Source organism: Ovis aries, chromosome 11 (genome assembly GCF_016772045.2).
Source record: "Ovis aries strain OAR_USU_Benz2616 breed Rambouillet chromosome 11, ARS-UI_Ramb_v3.0, whole genome shotgun sequence".
Lineage (NCBI taxonomy): Eukaryota > Metazoa > Chordata > Mammalia > Artiodactyla > Bovidae > Ovis > Ovis aries.
In genome coordinates, this window is record NC_056064.1 from 31,983,074 (window position 1) to 32,002,925 (window position 19,852).

Here is a 19,852-nt window from a genome sequence, read left to right on the forward strand (position 1 = left end):
AAGGACTCAGCCATACATATATATGTATCCATTCTCCCCCAAATTCCCCTCCCATCCAGGCTGCCATATAACATTGAGCAGAGTTCCATGGACCTATAGATCTTTTCTTGATGGTTACTATGACACATTTAAAGTCTTAAAGTTATAACAACCTAATTGCAATTGCTATCAACTTCAGCAGCACATTCTCTGCTCTCATACAATTCCTTATCCACCTCTTTAATGTTACTGTTGTTGCAAAAGATTACATCTGTACACTGTGTTCAACATCAAATGATATTGATTTTTATGTGTCTTTTAAAACATATAGAAAATAAAAATAATACTGGCTTTTCTATTGGCCCATGTATTTACTTTTATTGAAAATCTTTATTTATCCAACTTTAAGTGGCTCTCCAGCATCCTTTCATTTCAGCGTGAGGAACTCCCTTTATCATTTCTTATAGAGCAAGCCTGAATTCACCAAAACAAACTTTCTCTGGACTTCCCCAATGGGATCTAATTGCTTGAATCATTGCTAGGTAGTATCTGTGTTTATACTCAGGAGTCCTTGAGGCCAAAGACAGATGGAAGGTCATGAAATGCTGCTTTCAAAGGTCATTAATTCCTTCCTGGATGGAGCCAAGCGCTCACCAAAGCCTCTTTCAGATCTGTGTTCCTACGATGCCAGCTCACAGTGCAGAAATCATTCAGGCTTCCTCAGTTCCTTTAGGGAATAACTGTTTGTCTCTGAGCCACCAGTTAGGAGGGCCAGGAAGTAGGGAGAGATTCCGTGTCTATGGCTATCTGTTTCCAGCGGAATTCACCCTTAGAGTCCATGTATTGAGCTAATGTGTCTTCTTCATTTGTATAATCAATAGATACCTTTATTATATCTATGTTTAAAGCTATCAAGATGGTTCTGCAGATTGTGAGTTGTGTGAAGGCATGTACTGGATTTCTATGTATTTATTTTTGGAAAAGATTTATTTATTTATTTTTGGAAAAGACCCTGGTTCTGGGAAAGATTGAGGGCAGGAGGAGAAGGGGACAACAGAGGATGAGATGGTTGGATGGCATCACCGATTCAATGGAGATGAATCTGAGCAAACCCTGGGAGATGGTGGAGAGGCCAGGTGAGCCTGGTGTGCTGCAGTCCACTGGGTCACAAACAGTCGAACACGACTTATCAACTAAATGACAAATTTTTATTAAAAAATTTTTTTGGCCACATGATGTGGGATCTTAATTCCTTGATCAGGGATCAAAACCCTGCCCTCTGCATTGGGAGCATGGAGTCTTGACCACAGGCCACCAGAAGTCCAGTGGACTGCATTTCTGTTACTAACACAGGGACTAGCCAAAGAGGTAGCTCAAGAAAATACAAATATGTGAATGAATAAATGAGTGAATCAAGACTTGGAGCTAGTGGAAGATCCAGAGTCTCACTCACTTTAAAATGCAGGAGCTCTAAAGCAGACCACAGACTGACATTAAAAAGTGTTTAAGTGGGCCATTAAGCAAGTTATTACTCTCATGCTATAACCCAATGTGCTTAATTACTTTAATTACTTTGAGTAGCAACAATTTGTTGGCCACTGTCAGTCTAGGATGGTGCCAGGCGCCAGGGCAGGGGTGGAGGAGGGTTTTCACAAAGTGGGAGAGTTGGTCTGTGGATAATGATGAAATGTACCAACAGGAGAAAGTGGAACATTGACAATGGCCCAGGCTTCTCCTTGAGGGAGGCTGGACTGGGAGTCTCTTGCGCGGTGGAGTGGGGGCCATGGGGATGAAGCTCTGTCTGGCCCCTTTGCTGCAGCTTGGATGACCACTTAGTTGGAAATCAGTGTTCGCTTCTGTTAACAAGAATCAGAAGTCTTTTTGACTCAAACATTGTCATTTCTGCTTGGGCTCAAGATCTCTCTGGAAGAAACAGAGGTTTGTAAAGGCCAGAGGTTACCAGTTGGAGTTTCTCAGTCTGATCTACTTGTGTTTGGCTTAATGATCCCCAAGGCTCTTTTAAAATTTTATTTCAAACATATAACTTTTAAATCCCTCCCATATAAAATGCAGGCAATTTCACATAAAAACCCAGTTTTGTATTTTAGCTTTGCTGGAAAAATTAGAAGATCTGGCAACACCGACTTACCAGCCCAGAGGGTGCCTGCTGCTTTTCCACTTCCTCAGCCTCCCCTCCTCAGCCTTCCTCTCTTACCCGGCCAGGCGTGGTCTACACCGTCAGCCAAGCTTCAGGACACGTATCTGAACAGGAGGCATTCAAGTGATGCCCGTGGGGGAATGTCCGTGGGAGTGGAGGGCGGGAGGGTGCTCCCTGGGGAGTTAGATCAGAACATCTGAGTGTGTTTTCAGCTCCAGAGGTTCTGAAGGCACCCTCTCTACTTGCTCATCTGAGAATCATGGGCCATCATGAGTTACGGAACAGAGGAGGGCATTGTGGCAAGGGAGAGTGAGGTGACAGTCATTTACTTCTGATGTGAACAGCCAGCATATCCTAGATGCAAGCATGGGGCTGGGACTGCTCTAAGCCCTGATGGCATTACCACCCGCTTTACAGAAGGAAATGGAGGCACAGAGAGATCACTAACTTTCCAAAGAGTCCTGGGAAAGCAGGTGACAGAACCAGATAGTCTCGTCCAGATGAAATCAGAATTGAGAGCCACAAGTGCACACAACCAAGAACCACTCTGAGCAGGAGAGGGACAGGCAGAAATGAGTGATGATGAGTACAGTTAATTAAGATGAGCACAGCAGAGCCTGTGGGCTAAACGCCCATTGAATTAATGATAAAAGCGATTTCCTCAGAGAGAATTTTTCTCCTGGACAGTGTGTTACTTGCAACACAAAAGTAACTTCCTCAGGACACAAAATTAGGGAAACCAAGTAAGAAGCTGCTCTGGGCTTTATAAACTAAGCTGGTTCTTAGGTAGACTCTCTTTGTACTTTTATACCTTCCACATGGAAATGGGGTTGAAAGTCTGCTGCTGGGCGTTTAAGAGGTGGGCAGCCCACTATGGGGACAGAGCCCACCTTTCACCTCGGAACTAATTGTCATGCGTGGATGATGGAAGTCAGCATCACTATTTATGTTCACACTCTTACTTCACAGAAAGTACCAGGCGTTCCTATTTCAGGCAGGTTTCCCAAAAGTTCAAAATTCATCAAGCGCTAATGGAAGTCAACAGGAAATCCATCTTTGTTGGTTGTACAGCCAGTTTTTTTTCCATAATGCACTTAGCAAAGCCAGGGAGACAGGGCGGGGCAGGGAGTGGCATTTATGATGATGGGCAACTCACTTATCTGTTACGTCTGTCTGTTTGGTGACTGTTGGGAATTGGAAATGAGGAATAGGTTACGAAGGTGATTTCCAGAGGGAGAAGCAGAAAGCAGAGAAGAATGGTCAGAATCGAAAGAGGACAGAGTGTCCATCGTGAAGTGAGTGTGACATTGACATGAGACTAAGGGGACTGTGACGCAGAGCTGGAAACCCCTGGAGTCGGCGGTCTTTTGGATGCAAAAGAGAACAAGAGGTAGTCTGCGTCTTTATTTATTAAAGGCACACCGGAGAAACTGGTGATGAGATGCAAAAACAGGGTCACAAACACCTGGCTCTGGGGACAGTTTCAGGCTGAACACGTCTCAGAATTTAGAAGGGATTGCAAGTTATGTTTCAGCGGCTTTGGGCTGAGAAAAATCTGTGTGTGATACAGCAAGTCTGTGGCTGTTGGTCCATATGATACTGTGTCCAGTGACTTCCTGCCACTTTAAGAGGAATCAGCAGGAAATATCTAGAACCATATACAGACCTTTGGGAGATAATTTATAGGAAGCACTGGTGCCCCCAGACACCGCTGAGGATTATCAGGGTTCCTCTTTAGCCAATAAGCAAAGAGAATCTGCTCAAAGGTTTTCAGGTGGCCACCTGCTACTTGAAAAGCTCTTTAAATTCCCTGAGCAGATGACTGTAGGGCATTCAGACTCCTGGGTGTGGTTTCTACCATTTTCTAGGTGTGCTCTCTGTGTGTGCAGTAAGAAGCTGTCATTGAAGGTGGGTTTCAGTACAGACCAGATGGGTATCTAAAAAGGTCCCATTGTGATGGCTGAAAAACACAAATAGGTCGGGATTTTAAGGGTATTGGTAAGGAATCTGGATTCGTGTTCTATTTTTAAAATTAAACGATGTGACTGAAAATTCCCCATCTGTATTACATCAGATGCCCCCCATCCATTCTATAAGTGGGGCTTATAAACTATAAAAAGTTTATCCTATGAATGTGTAAAAATACGGCAAGGTGCACTAACTATTAAATAAGTGTAAATTAAAAAACACAGTGAGGTCTCACCCATTAGGATGGCTGCTATGAGAAAAAATAAGATAACAATTGTTGGTGAGGGTGTGGAGAAAGTGAAACCTTTGTTTTCACTTTGGTGAGAGTGAAACATTCCTGCCCTGTTGGTAGGAACTTAAAACAGGGCAGATGCCACGGAAAACAGTATGGCTGTTGCTCAAAAAGTGAAACAGAATTACCACAGGATCTAGCACTTCCACTCCTAGGTAGATATCCAGAATAACTGAAAGGAAGGTCTTGAAGAAATATGGCTATACTCCTGGTTATAGCAATATTATTCATAATAGCCAAAAGTGGAAGCAACTCCACTGTCCATTGATGGATAAATGGATAAACAAAGTGTGGCTTATACTATGGAATATTGTTCCATCCCTAAGTCATGTCTAACCATTTGCAACCCCTTGGACTGCAGCATGCCAGGCTTCCTTTTCCTTCACTATCTCCCTGAGATTGCCCTAATTCATGTCCACTGAGTCCATGACGCCATCCATGGTTTAAGGATAGAATATTATCCCTTCTTAAAGAGGAAGGACATTCTGACACAGGCACAACAGAGAGAGGGGGGCTTGCTTGCTTGTGTGCTCAGTCATGTCCTACTCTTTGTGACCCCATGGACTAAAGCCCGCCAGGCTCTTTCTGTCCATGGGATTCTCCAGGCAAGAATATTGGAGTGGGGCTGCCATTTCCTCCTCTAGGGGATCTTCCTGACCCAGAGATTGAACCCGTATCTCTTACGCCTCCTGCATTGGCAGGCAGGTTCCTTACCTCTTGAGCCATTGGGGAAGAGCTAGAGAGGGAGGGAAATATGTCAGGTCGGGCTCCTGGACAACCAAGCAGGTTGCCCTGGGACCAACAGCTGGAGGAGGAGGAGGCAAGGCAGGCTTGGGCAGAGGGAGACTCCAGCTGCAACTCGAGCCCCACATCCTCTGCCCACCCAGCAGGAGGCTCTCAGAGATGCCTGGAGCTGACTAGGATGACCAGGCCTTATCCTCCTGTGTGGTCACTGGATGTCCCCACCCCCATCCCTGCTTGGGAAAGGGCATGACCTCCGGCCTCTGCAGGAGCCCTCTGCAGCCTGGAGGGACTGACAGCTGGAGGCTGTGCGGCACACAGCAGCTGAGACAGCTCGCCCTTCACTGACCGGGACTGGGTGGCCTGTGTCCACACAGAAGGGCTGTGACTCATGGCTGAGGAGATGGGAGGTGAGAAGGGCGCAGGTTCAGAGTAGCCTGAGGCTCACTCTGTGTCAGGCTAGACCACAGCTGCCTCCACTGCAACAAGAGGAAGGAAGGAGGAGTCGGGAGGAGTTGGGTGGGTGCTGGTTGGGTGAGTCTGGTGATGTAAAGGTGTGGACATCTATGTTCTCAAAGAGGTTTTGAGAAATGCCAGAGGGATCATAAGAAATGCTGTCTCAGGGGCTGGGGAAGTGGGCCTCATGGGGACACTTAGGAGAGTTGCACCGTTACATGTCCGTGGAAGTTTGTGGAGGAAAAGTTAAAGCTGGACCCATCATCTCTAAGACATGACCTCCTCCAGCATGGGCCCAGAAGACTGAAGGCAGGACAGGCCTTGGAAGATTTCCATGGCCAGGAGACCTTGATGGAGAAAGAGGAGAAAGAGGGAGCTGACAGCATCTAGAGCAGAAGAGCGCAATGACAGCCAGTGGTACTGAGGCTCAGAAGGGGTGTGTGACTTACTCAAAGTCACACAGCTGGTAAGTGGCTGGGAACCAGATTAGGCAAAGTAATGCAACCCTAGTGATAAACTTCCCAGTGCAAGAGACCAGGGTTTGATTCCTGCGTTGGAAAGATTCCCTGGAGGAGGGCAGGGCAATCCACTCCAGCGTTCTTGCCTGGAGAATGCCATGGATGGAGGAGCCCAGTGGGCTACAGTCCATGGGGCTGCAACTAATAGTAACAGTGACAAAGTCAGGGTCCTGGCAAGAAAGCTGTGGGACATCACCTGAGTAACGCACAGGTTGTGTAACAGAAGGACCATTTACAAAGATGCTGGAGGGGAAGGAGAACCTGGGGAGGACACGTATTTGTCGCTGGAAAGGGGAGGTGTCATCACCGCCTAGATCTGCAGAGGCGAGCAGCCAGCCATTCCAGAACCTGGTGACAGCAAGGCAGTGTTTTGCAGAAGAGGGAAGCTTCCCGCCTTTGATGACCCAGCCCAGAGGGAGCCTTCGGATAAGGGAAGCCTGAGGACAAGGGAAGCTCCAAACCCAGAGCACAGAGGCCACTGTGAGGGAGCTGGAATCAGCACAAGACCTTGACTCCTCAGGACATCAACCACCAGAGTGAGTTCTTTTATCCTTAGGACAGGAGCAGTCATCTCTTCTGTGATGTGCTGAGGGTCCTCCTGGGACCTCAAACTGCCAGAGCCCCGGCGCCAGGGTGATGGATCCAACTGAGGTCGCTAGACATACTGTCCCTCAAGTGCAGCTGGAGCCCAGCCTGGGAAGCCCTTTCCACTTGGTCTGCTAGCCTGCCTCTAGCCCTCAGCTCTGATCGGCGCTTTTTGCGAGGACAGGGGGCTCCGAGGCGCGCCAGGGACAGCCCCCTGGGAGTTGGGGCGCCGCGACCCCCGCCCCCACCCCGCAGCTGTCGGAGCGCCCCCCTGCGGGCGGGCATCTGGGCGCAGCGGGGCATAGGGTGGAGGGAGCTTGCAGCTGCCAACTCCGGGGTCGCCCGGCTGGGGGGCAGGGAGAGGACACGGGTTCAGGTGACAGGAACCGGGCTCCGGGCCACCAGCTCAGGCAGCCCAGGAAGTGCGACCTTTGTGGCGAGCAGCTGGGGGCCCGGCCGGGGGAGCCAGAGGGTGGGCGGGATGAGCGTCAGGGGCTGCAGCCCAGAACCAGAGAACCTTCAGGCGGAAAACTTTGGCGCAAGTCCCCTGCTTTACAGATGGGGGATTTTAGCGCCAGAGAGTGAGCCGACAGGGTGGTAGGCAGCAGGAGGTGAAGAGGGACAGGAGGTGGCCCCTGGGGCGGCCTGTGCGTTTCTAAGGGGAAGGGGCTGCCTGCCAAGTTAGGCCGTCCGTGGTCCTAGGTGAGCACCCCATGTTAGGTAAGCGCAAAAAACCAACCCAGAGAAAACAGCCCTTCCACGTGTGCTGAAATCCCATTCACTCCTCTCTGGGTTTCCTGGGGGTGGCGAAACTTATGCATAAATGTATCCAAAGGCGGCCTTTCTCGTATCTGGGTGGTCGCGTGGCGTGGGGACCCGGCACTGCTGAGCACAGGTTAAGGGGAGAAGGTCCAGTTGGGTTCACGGTCGGCCGCGCCGACAGATCCTTGCAGGCTGACCTCGGGTTATGCATCAGCTGATTGGAACGATGCAGGGAGACGGCTTTGATCGAGGGCAGAGCCAGCAGCGGCCGCCGCGCCAGGGGTTTTCGCGGAGCTCTTTGGGGCTGACCAGCCGAGTGGGAAGAAGGGTCAAAGCGCAGGGTCGCGGGGCAGGGTTGCTCTGCCAGGTTGAACTGCCCGCCGGGCGCTGTTCAGTCCAGGATCACCGCGGACATCAACTCCGCGCGCAGCCCGTCGCTCGGCGGTGGGGATCGAACGCGCTCGGCTGGCCTTGGCCGCGACTTGGCCCGGGGTCGCTCGGCTCCGCTGCGCTCTCCTGACAATTTCCGATGCCCAAGTCTTTGCTTCCACCCACTCTTTCCCTTCGCCCCCGGAAAAAAAGTCCTAAATATATCAGGCGAACTGACTTTTTTTTTCTTCTTTTACACTGGACTTTGCATACCCTCAGGACAGGGACCATTTTTAATTAGAATTATTGATTTAGAAAACCAAAAACAAACCATAACATTCACACCCAACCACGTCCAAAGTTAGCCATGTGGTAGCTACAATTCGTGTGAACACGCACAAATCATAAACCGCTATCACCCACCCCCAAATCCACAGACGTCCACAAACTCAAAGCCGCCTAGAGATAGCAGACAGTGACTTCATTTCCCGAAATAATATGAATTTGAGGAAACGCTTCGGAGACACATTTTCCCTCTCGCTTAAAAAAAGAAAAAGAAAAAGTTGGCCTAAGCTAATGCTCAGAAATACATTCTCATGTTTCAGAACTTTAAAATAAATTAGTAATAAATTAATGTAATTAAAAACTGAGGGGAGATAAGTCACTTCCGAAGGAGAGGGGAAAAGAAAAGAACCCTGGGAATAAAATTTCCCTGTGAATATAAAAGGGGGAGGAATCCTCTTTCTAAATTACTTCCCTCGCAGCCACTCTATAAGAAAATGTCTTGGGCTCCAGAGTTACCAGGAGATCGCTCGGAGCACAGCTGGGCGTGGGGGCCGGGTGGGGGCCGCAGGGTCACCAGAACCCTCCGGGGTCGCCGCTCCCGCTCTCCGGCAGACTTTCCAACTTTAGAAGCTCATGACCGAGGGGCGTCCTCGGTGTGTTCCGGGCGGAGGGGAACAGGTCCCGCGGGAACTTCCTCGGGAGGGGACAGCGCGGCAAGGGGACCGGGGCTCGGCGGTTCCGCCGCCCGCCCGCGCGCACTGGGAAGGCAGCGGGGGCCGCGCTCAGCCTGGGGCCGCGCTCAGCCTGGGGCCGCGTGGAGGTTGGGATCGGAAGGAAGGTTCTGTCCCGGAACCACGCGGGGCCAAGCGTGGGAGGCCCTCTGACCCCTCTGGGGTCGAGTCTTCTCATCCAGAACTTCCTGAGTGCCGCCGGGGTGAGCCGAAGCTTCCAACCGGAACGCGGCGCATCAATGAAGCAGCGAGGCCGCCGCCAAGCTGGGACGGGTCACTCTATGGAGGAAACTCTAGGAAAGAGACTTGGAGTGGACTTTAAGTGCAACTCCAGGATCGATTTGCTCCTAGTTGACTTTCGACATAGAGAAAACACCTAATACTTCGTGTAACAGGTCAGCAAATCAAACCGACTCCTGATGCAGGCGAATGTTGGCTTTGATATTTATTCATGGGAAGGGAAGAGAACGTTTTCCAACGTCCCCAACAGCTCATATCCGGACACAACTTTCACACACACTTTTCGGCGCCGGGAAAAATTCCCACAGCCTTTAACTCCCTGTTAATTTCTCCCGACCTTTCTCCAGCACTTTGGGAAGCGAGGGAAGAATTTTTCCTAAGGATAGTTCCTCAGGAACTATCTAACGATCCACCGATCGCGTTAACCTGCTGCCCGAGAGAGATCAACTCCCAGCAAAGAGTAAGAAGGAGACTTAAAGAAAAAAGTTCGCCAGCGATTTCCACTTAAACTTCCTAAACCCGTGCCAGTTCCGGAAGGGCCCCCCTCCGAGTCCCGGAGTGGGATGGGAGGGCATCTCCGACCAGACTTGCGCTTCCACCCCTTCCCTACTTCTAACGCGCGCACACACCACGATCCCGCCGGCGAACCATCTGGATGGGGACACGTGTCCGCACACAGGGGCAAATGCAGCCGAGCCCGGCTCCTGGGGAACGAGTGCGGAAGTGTGTGCGGGCGCCGGGGTGCAGCGATCGGAGGGTCGGCGCTTTCCCTGCGCGCGCGGTCTCTCCAGCATCCTTCCTCCCAGCTGCGCCTGTCACCAGCCCTTGGTTCCGCCCCTCCAGGCCCGCCCCTTGTCTCTCAGCCAGTAGCAGCCCCCGATTGCTCTCCACCGCCCCCGAACCCTTTCCACACCCCCATGTTCCGGGAGCTGGTTGGCTGCCGAACCCTCAGCCAAGCGGCGGGATTTGCATGGCGCCCCGGGTTTCTGGTAGGTGGAGTGACCCATCACTCCCGGTGGCCGGGCCCGCCCACTCTGTCTCGGTCTCCGGCGCTCTTCCTGCGCAGTCCTCCTTCGCAGCCTCCGCCGGTGAAGCGCCGGGGCTGCGCTCAGAGCTCGGTTCACGGGACCGCGAGGAGGCAGCCCCGGCGAGCGGCCGTGCGGCGCGCACAGTCCGGAGGAGTCGAAACGCCGGAGTGCAGAACTCTGCCGGCCCCGAGCGCGGCGTCGCAGCCCCAGGCCGGCAGTTGCCACCACCCGACCTTCGTTCCAGTTGTGGCTCCTCCCGGCAACATGTCAAAAGCCGCCGGCCGTGCAGCTGCCGCCGCCACCTGGGGCAGAGCAACAGCAGCGACCGCGGGCGCGCGGGGCCAATAAGCCGAACCTCCCGGCGTCCAGGGAACTCTCGCAGCGCTCCCTGCTCCGGCGGGCCCTGCGCCATGTGCTGAGCCATGCTCCTCGCCGCGCGCGCGGGCAGCGCATGGGGCAGCGCCTGAGCGGCGGCCGGTCCTGCCTCGATGTCCCCGGCCGGCTCCTGCCGCAGCCGCCGCCGCCCCCGCCGCCGGTGAGGAGGAGGCTCGCGCTGCTGTTCGCCATGCTCTGCGTCTGGCTCTACTTGCTCGTCTACTCGTGCGCCGGCTCCTGCGCCGCCGCGCCGGGGCTGCTGCTGCTGGGCTCCGGGTCCCGCGCCGCCCACGCCCCGCCGGCCCCGGGTCCGGACGGGCCGCCCCGAGGCTGCCGTTCCCGGCGGCGCCAGCCACCCAGTCGGCTGCGGGCGGAGAGGTGGCCGAAGGCGCCACGAGCCAGGAGGAGCAGAGCCCCGAGACGCCGGACTCCCCCAGCCCCATCTCTAGCTTCTTCAGCGGGTCCGGGAGCAAGCAGCTGCCGCAGGCCATCATCATCGGCGTGAAGAAGGGCGGCACGCGGGCGCTGCTGGAGTTCCTGCGCGTGCACCCCGACGTGCGCGCCGTGGGCGCAGAGCCCCACTTCTTCGACCGCAGCTACGACAAGGGCCTTGCCTGGTACCGGTGAGTGTCCCGGGCAGGGCCAGGGCTCCAGCCGCGATCCTGACGAGAGGACGCGGGCGTGGCATGTACGCTGGGGAGCTGGCAGGGGTACAACTTCGGACCACAGGGGCGGGAAGGGGAGCCGAGCGACGACCTCGCGGTGCTGGCCCGCAGCGCCGTACGGGGTGCGCTGGGCTCCGCTCTCGCCCCAGTCTGGAGACACTTCTCCAGAATATCTGGCGGCTCAGCGGCCCACGGTGCCTAGGGATTAATCCGGCGATCTTTCCTCAAGGAAGGAGGCCAGCAACTGGGAAGGTGCTCAGAAAAGCGCGCAACCCTCTAACTGCGGCTGCCTCCCAAACGAGTCTCGTGTTTTATTTTTCCTGTCGGGTCCGGGACGGTTTCCGCCCCAGACCAACTTCTAGAGCAGCTTCTGCTGTCCGGATGGGGATGGAGTGGGAGCGACGCCGTGCTGCGAAGGCCGCGGGGAGTCCGTTCACTTTCCGAAAGGGTCAGACCGCTCGCGGCCCGGCAGCCTGGGCTCCGGCGGGCGAGCGGGCAGGCGCGCGGCGCGTGGAGCGGTGCTGGTCCCTGTCGGGCAAAGGCGCGCACTGCAGCCGGCGGGAGGCGCGCCGCTTTGAAGGCTTCCAGGCGCCCGGGGCACGGCCCACCGGTTTCCGCCTCCCCGGCCGGGACGCTGAGAGACCCGGGGCAGGGTCGCCTGTCTCCGCGGGCCCTTGACGCGCCGGGGTGCAAAGAATATTGTGGGTGCATGAATTTGAGAAATGCGGGTTGCGTGGGCTTCCGTAAACTCGGTTCTCGGGTCGGGTTATGGGTGCGGTTCCAAAGGGACATTGCCCCTCCCCCCGGGGGGGTCATAATCACGACCTCTTACCAAGGCCTCCCGCAGTCTTTGGGGGTGAGCGGTTGGGTTGGTTGAGCTTCTCGTGAGGCGCTGGTGAGCAAGGGATCCAGACTCCGGTGTCGGGAAGTCTCCTCGCCAACCAGGGGACCGGCCCTTCTCCCCGGTCACTGCCTCCGACCCCCACAAACATAACTCCCTCGACTCGCCGGCACCCCTCCAGGCCCAACCAGCCTGCAAGAGGCGGGGGATTTCGGAAAACAAAAGAGAGTCGAACCAAACCCCATCCCTGCCCCCATCCCCTCTTTGGGGACCGAGAGAGCTCGAAAGATAAAAGGGAGCTGGGCGAGCGGATTAAAACCGCTCTCTCCCCAGCCTCGCCCTCCCCTCCCTTTTGTCCTAACGTTTTTATTATTGTCAGGAGTTGCCCAAGTCTCGAGGTTTAGCCAGCCGTGACCATCACCCTTCCCACCGTCCCCAGGCCCTGGACACCGGTTGTTGCGAATGGTGGCTCTGGAGCCCGGCGCCTGGATGCTCGTCCCGACCCTGGCAGCTAGCGGGGGTCCTCGGCGCCCTCACCTGCGCTCCGGGCGGCGCGCGGAGGAGCGAGTGCGCCGGCGCGTGCGGGTGTCTGGCTGGCAGATGGGGGCCGCGCTAATTGCCGGCTATTGTCGCCGACTGTATTGTTGTCATTATTCTAGCCACCACCGCTCCTCCTCCTAGGGGGATAACGATTCCGGGGGCTGGGCGGGCAGGCTTGCTACTAGCGCCCTCCAGGTAGAACCCTTTGGAGGCCGCAGGCAGTCTGGCGTTTTCTGAGATCAGACGCGCCAGTGGGGGCGAGGCGGGGCGGGGCGCGGGCCGGTAGGAACTGACAGGAAAAGAACTGAATCCTTAATGTCGGGCGGTTCCAGCAGCACCTGGGCAGGCAGTGGAAATCCCCACAGGAAGACTCGCGCAGGCTCCTGGGCGGCCGCCCTCCACCTGCCACGTTCCTTTTGATTGACTCAAAATGCTTAATAAAGAACGAAGTCGCCCTGGAAAGGCTGGCCGCGCGCCTGCAGCCGCTCGCATCGTGGCCCCCGAGGTGGCTGGGCTTGGGGGACGCGGGGGCTTGGCCGGGCCTCGGGGCGAGAGGGGGTAGAGGGGGCGGGCGGAAAGTGCCTTTCCGCCGGTAGTCACCTGGCTACACTGATGGGCCAGACTGTCCAGCCCGGAGGCCCAGCGCCGGCGGCGATGACCCCGCGGAGCGCGGCCGGAGGAGAAAACTATAAACATCGCAGCTCACCCCCAAAGCTGGGTTCCGGGGCTGCCTCGATCCTCGCTGGGCGTGGCCGCAGGGTTAGTGGATTAAGGAATCTTTTCAATGCCATCTGCTTACTTACAACTTTTAAATTAACTTGGAATATTCTGAATGTCTGGGCAAATATGTGGACTTGATTATTTTGAAGGCGGCCGTTTTAACTTGAAAAGCAGACCACACCGGGAGAAGAAGCCTAACCCAGAAGGCTTTTCCTAAAATCCGGTGTCCAGGGAGCAAGCCCCCTTCTTCCCCCGCCCCGCGGAGTTCTGTCCGCGGGCCCCAGTCTCCTCGCTAGAGGAGCTCTGCTCAGCTCGGTCTGTGCCATCAGACACTGGATTGGAGAAGAGTATAAATAATAATTAGCCGGCGTTGCAGTTCAGAAGCAAGTAGTTAAATCCTCAAAGCTGGAAAATAGGAAACAGGGGAGACATTCCGAGGGCAAGGATGGATGTTTGAATCCAAGGGTCAGCATCGGTCATGGGTTGGAGAAGGAGATTCTGCCTGTGTCTGAGCGAGCGGTTAGTAAGTTTCAGGGACTGATACACAGCGGGGGTGCGGGCCTAACGGGTAACCCAAGGCCTGGGCAGATTTGCTTGAAGGCTCCCAAGTTGATTGTAGTTCCTTTGCCGTGGCAAAACGAGACACCGGGCGGGATCGTGGTGGGATGGAGCCCACAATGGTGGCGATGCGGGGCTGACCTGCCATCCACCAGAAGTGGGGAAGTTTGCCACGTCCTTCGTGGGTGCGTGCTCAGTCACCACTTTCTTCACTGCTGCCCTTCAACCTAAGAGTTTGTTTTCGTCTGGGATGCAAACTCTTCTGGGTTTACTTTTCCAGTTCATCACTCAGCTTACTCTTGAATCTGGCCTCCCAAATTTAGCAGGTACTTATGTGGATCCCACCCGAGGGGCTTATCAGGACTTCTGGTGAAACTGGCCCTTACCTTCTGTTGCAGGGGGTGATATTGTTTGAAAAACAGAGACAGGTGGTTCAAGAGAATCTCACACTTGCCAAGATGGAGAAACACCCACCGGGTACATTTAGGCTTTCAACATTGATTTAAACTGTGAACAGTCAGTCAGTACTGTCTGGCTCTTTGCAACCCCCATGGACTGTAACCCTTCAGGTTCCTCTGTCCATGGGTTTTCCCAGGCAAGAATACTGGAGTCGGTAGCCATTTCCTTCTCCAGGGAATCTTCCTCATCCAGAGATGGAACCCAGGTCTCCTGTATTGCAGGCAGATTCTTTATCATCTGAGCCACCAGAGAAGCTCAAAATTAAGTATATATTCTTTAATAAATTTCTCTTTTTGATTTGGTTTAGGTTTTGTAGATTGTCACAAATTTGAATGACCTCAGTTTGGGATTTAAGTTAGCCAAATATGGTGTAACTTTTTTTTTTTTTTTAATCTATGGAAATATTCCTTAGACTTTCCACCTTGACTCTTCTTTCCATGTTTGGCTATAAAAACTAAACTGACAATTTAATGCTGTGGCCACATTAAAAAAAAAAAAGTGCAATGTGTGTAGTTTAGTACGGTTGGCAGCTAACACTTACTGAATGTTTTCCCTATGTGCCAGGAACTGTTTCAGGTTTTACAGGATTAGCAAATTTAATCCTCATCATGATCCTGGGAAGCCTGTACTTTTGCAGATGAGAAAACACAGGCACAGAGAGGTTAAGACACTGGCCTGAAGTCTCACAGCTAGAAAGTGGCAAAGCTTACACCAACCCAGGAGTCCTGCTGCAGAGGCCACTCTGTGCCATTCTCCCTTGCTTAAGCGACAAAACGTGATATTGGTCATATATGATGAATTCATAACTGAGTTGCTGAGTTGTTTTTTTTTTTTAAGGGTTTGAGTTTTCTGTTGTACCTCCAGTGACCTCAATGAGGGTTGCTCACTTTGTCATTCAGCATAAAAAGAAGACCAGCTCCAGAACAGGATAGTAATAGTAAGGACATCCAGAGTTGGTTTATAACCAAAGTGAGGGTAATTACATCACCCGCGCAGTTTCCTTTCTCTGCCTGCACCAGACAGTGAGAATCAATGGAGTCACTAAAATGACAAAAATATCCCCAGGCATAAAGACGGAGAAAACATGGCAAGTGTCCCCACTGAAAGTAAATTTATTCTCCTCCATTTGTCCTCTTTTAAGGCTGGGAGATGTGGGAGAACACAGGGTTAAAGGAGATGTTCCAGAAACTCCTGGAATGAATTTATTCATTTAAAAATGTACCGTGTTTCAAATTAAGACTTAAAACATGGGCTTCTTAGCCAGAAGACCATTACAGAACTTACATTTTGAGTAGAGTGCTTTAGTATTAGAATCTAAAACCCAGTAACTTCAGAAATCTCTGTCTGGAAAGCTTATACCTGAAAATAGCAACTTTCCCTACATTTTAAATTTAACAAATGCTGAGAAAACTAATTTCTCCCCTCTTTATCTAGTCTGTTTTCAGAAATTTGGTGGCAGACTGTTTCTGTCTTCCCTAAGGGAACTTTAAGATAAGACCTGATTGGGGATAATCTTTTTTGAAGTAATTGCATTTTTTCATTCCAGGTTAAATCAAATATGCAGCTCACTTCAAGCTGCTGAGTGAAGATCAAAAATCTACATTTCTATGCAACAATTTGAAATACAAACCATCTTGTTACAAAGCTGTCAAGATTTATTAGCAAGACAGTGTAGCATGTGTTGGATTCTGTTTTCAATTAGGCACCTAAATTAGACCATAAAATGGTTGATTAATCTTTTACAAGTTGAGGGGAAAATATAACATAAATTAACCTAATCATAAGTGTTTTCCCAGATGCTCTGAGTTAATAAAATAGTCAATATTAAATAGCAACCTATTTGTTTTAGGTAAATAAAATGCTGAAGTTCATGAATTAAATTACACTTATTAATTTCCAAATGATATGCTATTATTGAACTCATCTCTAAAAATCAGGTTGCAACCCACGTTATTAAGAATATGTATCAAAATAGAATACTACAATTTGACTAAGCTACTAAACTAGATTTTGCTTTTTTAATGGAGCCAGATTATTGAAAATTTTCAACTTAATGTAGACTAATATTTTCTTTCCCAGCTAAAGTTGTATTTATTGCTAGATAGTTTTTAAAATAACCCATCACAAGCTTCTGGTTTTTGTTTTTTTTCCTGCTTTGCTGTTATTATTTTTTTGTCTGAAGAAAAACTTTTGATAGTTTGAAAAATCAATATGTCACAAAAACTCACTCCAGATATATATGCTGATATACTGTTTTGTTGAAAATGTTGTAAGATGTAAGGTTTTCTGGTTATATGAGATGACTCTTTGAATCACCAAAATTATTTAGAATTAAAAGAATTAATTAAAAGAAATTAATCACCAAGAATTAAAAAAAAAAAAAGCATTTATTTAAAGCTTCAGGACTGAAATACATGACCAGGGCTGCCTGCCCATGGCTTTCTATGTCAGTAGTTTTTGAATACTTTATGCTCTTAATTCTATGAACATGGAAATTAAGTTGATTGACAGAAACACAAAATGTCCAGTCTCAAGGCACAGCAAAATGAGCACTGCTTTTGCTGTGAATAGACTTAGTTCCCAAATAGAGTGCTACTTCTGTCTTTTAACAGTCAGTGATTCCAGAGAGTAAGGGAAATTTCAGTGCTAAGCTGTTGGGATAGTCAGGCATCTCAGCAAAATGAATTCCCCAAGTATGTGGCATATTTTCAAGGGTAATGAATACAATATGCTGCCTACCTCAAATGAAAACATTTACCATGACCAAAAAGAAATAAGATACTGATATCTTTGAAAACTCTTTGGGAATAGAATGTAAAACTTTAAAAAATATATATATATTTAAAAGATGACATTGTTAGAACTCTCATTCTCCTCAAACTATACCAAAATAAAACTAACATCAAATAAAACTGATATTAGCGTATGTTGCTTTTTCTTTTGGATTTTAGATTTGGGGAAAAGTTTAGGATGTTAGGAGCAATTACCAGCTTACTGATAGGTTAATGAATAATTTTCATTCCAGCCAAAAGACTGTGAAAATACATCTAATGCTATTAAAATCCCCCATTAATTTTCTCAGTATGGAGATAAGAGTGACATTGGTTTCCTTTGTATTATATCTGAAATTCTTCCCTAAATACCCATTTTGTGACTTGAAAAATATTAAAAGTAGCCTAAGTTTACTGGGGCATTAAAAATTGTGCTTCACTGTGTCAAGTATGAAGAATTTTTAAATTTCAAAGCTGGAGTGCAGTTTGTTGCCTCCCAAAGAGAGCTGTTTTATGAGTCCCGGTCTGGAGAGAGAGAGCTGGCATAAAGAGTACTACCAGCAAGGCATTTATATTTTCTGTTGCATTTTAAAAGTGTGTGTGTGTGTGTGTGTGTGTGTAGACAAGAATTTGCTGTGACTTTAAGTTGATACATTTGTTACAGAACAGATAAACTCTTGGCACAAAATACTTTTGTCCTAACTATGGCAGATGTGTTAAGGCTCTAATTTTTGTACACTGCATTTCAGCCCAAGCTAGACGACTGCCAAGGGGTCACGTCTTTTAAACTACCCTTTGAGTAGATGTGAATGATGCCATATGCGCTCATCACGCAACTTGGGAGCACGTGATCCAGAATTCCTGTTTTTTCCCCCAGATCTTTGCCACACAATACTTAACAGGATTATACTTGCTTAGAAACTCACAAAATTTGGAAAGATAGTTCTGGGCAACATGAAGCTTGGGGCAACAAACGGAGAGTGGAAGGAAAAAGGTACATACATTGGGAAGGTAAGGTTTTCACGCACACTCGACTTAATGAATGGGGGCGGGAGGGAGGGTCTGGTGACAGAAGTGGCCAACAAGTCCCAGCAGGCTCGACAGGCCACGTGTCTGCTCTCTGGCAGCCATAGCGGAGCCCCCCGATCTAGAGGGGGTGGGCGATGCGCAGTCAAGGGCGCGAGACGCGGCTCCTTGGCCGGCTGGCCTCGGGACTACAGCGCACGGCCCCTGGGTCGCGTGGGACCCCCGCATCTGGTCGGAGGAAGCAGATGGCGGCGCCGCCTCGTGTCGGGGGCGGGGCCCGCGGCCCGGCTGCCCCTTGGCCCAGCGGGTCGCCGGCCGCGGCCACGTGACCAGCCGAGACGCCGCGCTCCGGCTTCACCTGTTGGGCGCAGCTGGGTCAAGCATCCCGCGCTCGCAGGGGGTGGTGCCGGCGGGCCTGGACCCACGCTGATTGGCCCGAGCAGGAGCCGGGAGGCCAATGGTAGCCCGTCTTAGGGGTGGCCCCGCCCAGAGTGGGGCGGGCCCGTCTGCGGCAGGGCCGGGCTTCCTAGCTGCTGCGCCTCTTTCCCGCGAGCTTCGCAGATGCTGTGAGCCGCTTTACAAACTGGGCGTTACTGCTGGTCTGTGTCTCTTAGAACATTTGCCTCTGTTGGGTGGAGCAGTGAGGACGCCGGAGTCTGAGTCTGCCTTTCCATTGTCCTCGGTGTCGGACGTGTGTCTGAATGAATGAATTCTGTACATCTGGGTGTGGAAGCTTTGTCTTTTTAGGGCCTTATTGTGAGTGAGGAAGAGAGTGGGACCTTTTTCAACCTGCATGGTTCTTTGCTTTCTTCTCCTTACCACCACTCCTCACCTTTCTCTTTTGGGGATGGGAGGGGGTGGGCTGGGGAAGAAATATGTAATTCTCAGTTCATTGACTTCTATAAGGGATATTTAAAATGCAATTCAGCAAGTAGAAAACCAAAAATAGACATTTGCATGGGTGCTGGTGGTTTTCATGCATGTCACCCCTGCACTGACCCCAGCCTCTGGCGTCATCCCCATGCCCTTCCGAGATAAGATCTTTATCTCTGATGCTCCTTTTCTGACCTCAACCCCCCTCCATATCCCCATTCGCCAGCTCATCTCTTTCTTTCACCTGTTCTGGAAGCTGCCCACCACGAGCAGAACACTCAGGTTCTCAGTTCTCAAGATGACACTGAAACCCTCTGCGATCTTCTGCTACGTCATCATCTGACACCTAACCGCCCTTGCCCGCGCTCTGTACACTCCCTGTTGTGTATCATCCCCAGTAGCTGGCAGAAGAAGGTCTTCCCCAGAGCAGCCCCTGGCCCATGGAGTTCCTACCCTCCACCAAGAACTAGGACCTTACTCTTCAGGTCATTAGCCCTGCTGTCACCACCCCTGACCCATGCCAGAACCACCACGTGCATTGATCCTTCTGAATGACATCCTCTGCCTGCAAGCACCTGTCAACACGTCTCACCCCAGCCCCAACACTGGGAGAAACCGTATAGAAATTGAAGCACCTGAAGGAATTCCGCTGTTTTAGCCACCTCTCTGCATGGCCTTGATTCCTGTATACTTTATCCAAAACATCCCTCCATTGTTTCCAGGAAGTGTACTCTCTTTTCCGTATTATTTGAAGAAAATAATATTTAAAGAAAATAAATTTTATCTGTATATCTGATCTATATATGTGTGTATATTTACATATATATACTTAGGCTTGCCAGGTGGCTCTAGTAGTAAAGAACCTACCTGCCAATGCAGGAGGCACAGAGATGTGGATTCGATCCCTGGGTC

General features: G+C 51.1%; 1 protein-coding gene across 1 annotated transcript in view; it reads left to right on the forward strand.

Annotated features, from left to right (window-relative positions):
* Positions 1–10,120: 10,120 nt before the first annotated feature.
* LOC101115554 (heparan sulfate glucosamine 3-O-sulfotransferase 3B1) overlaps positions 10,121–19,852 on the forward strand; it is a 40,287-nt gene continuing 30,555 nt past the window's right edge. The window contains 2 exon segments of the mRNA XM_004012715.5: positions 10,121–10,804; positions 10,807–11,110. Coding sequence (XP_004012764.3) covers positions 10,564–10,804; positions 10,807–11,110 — 545 coding nt within the window. The 5' untranslated portion in view covers positions 10,121–10,563.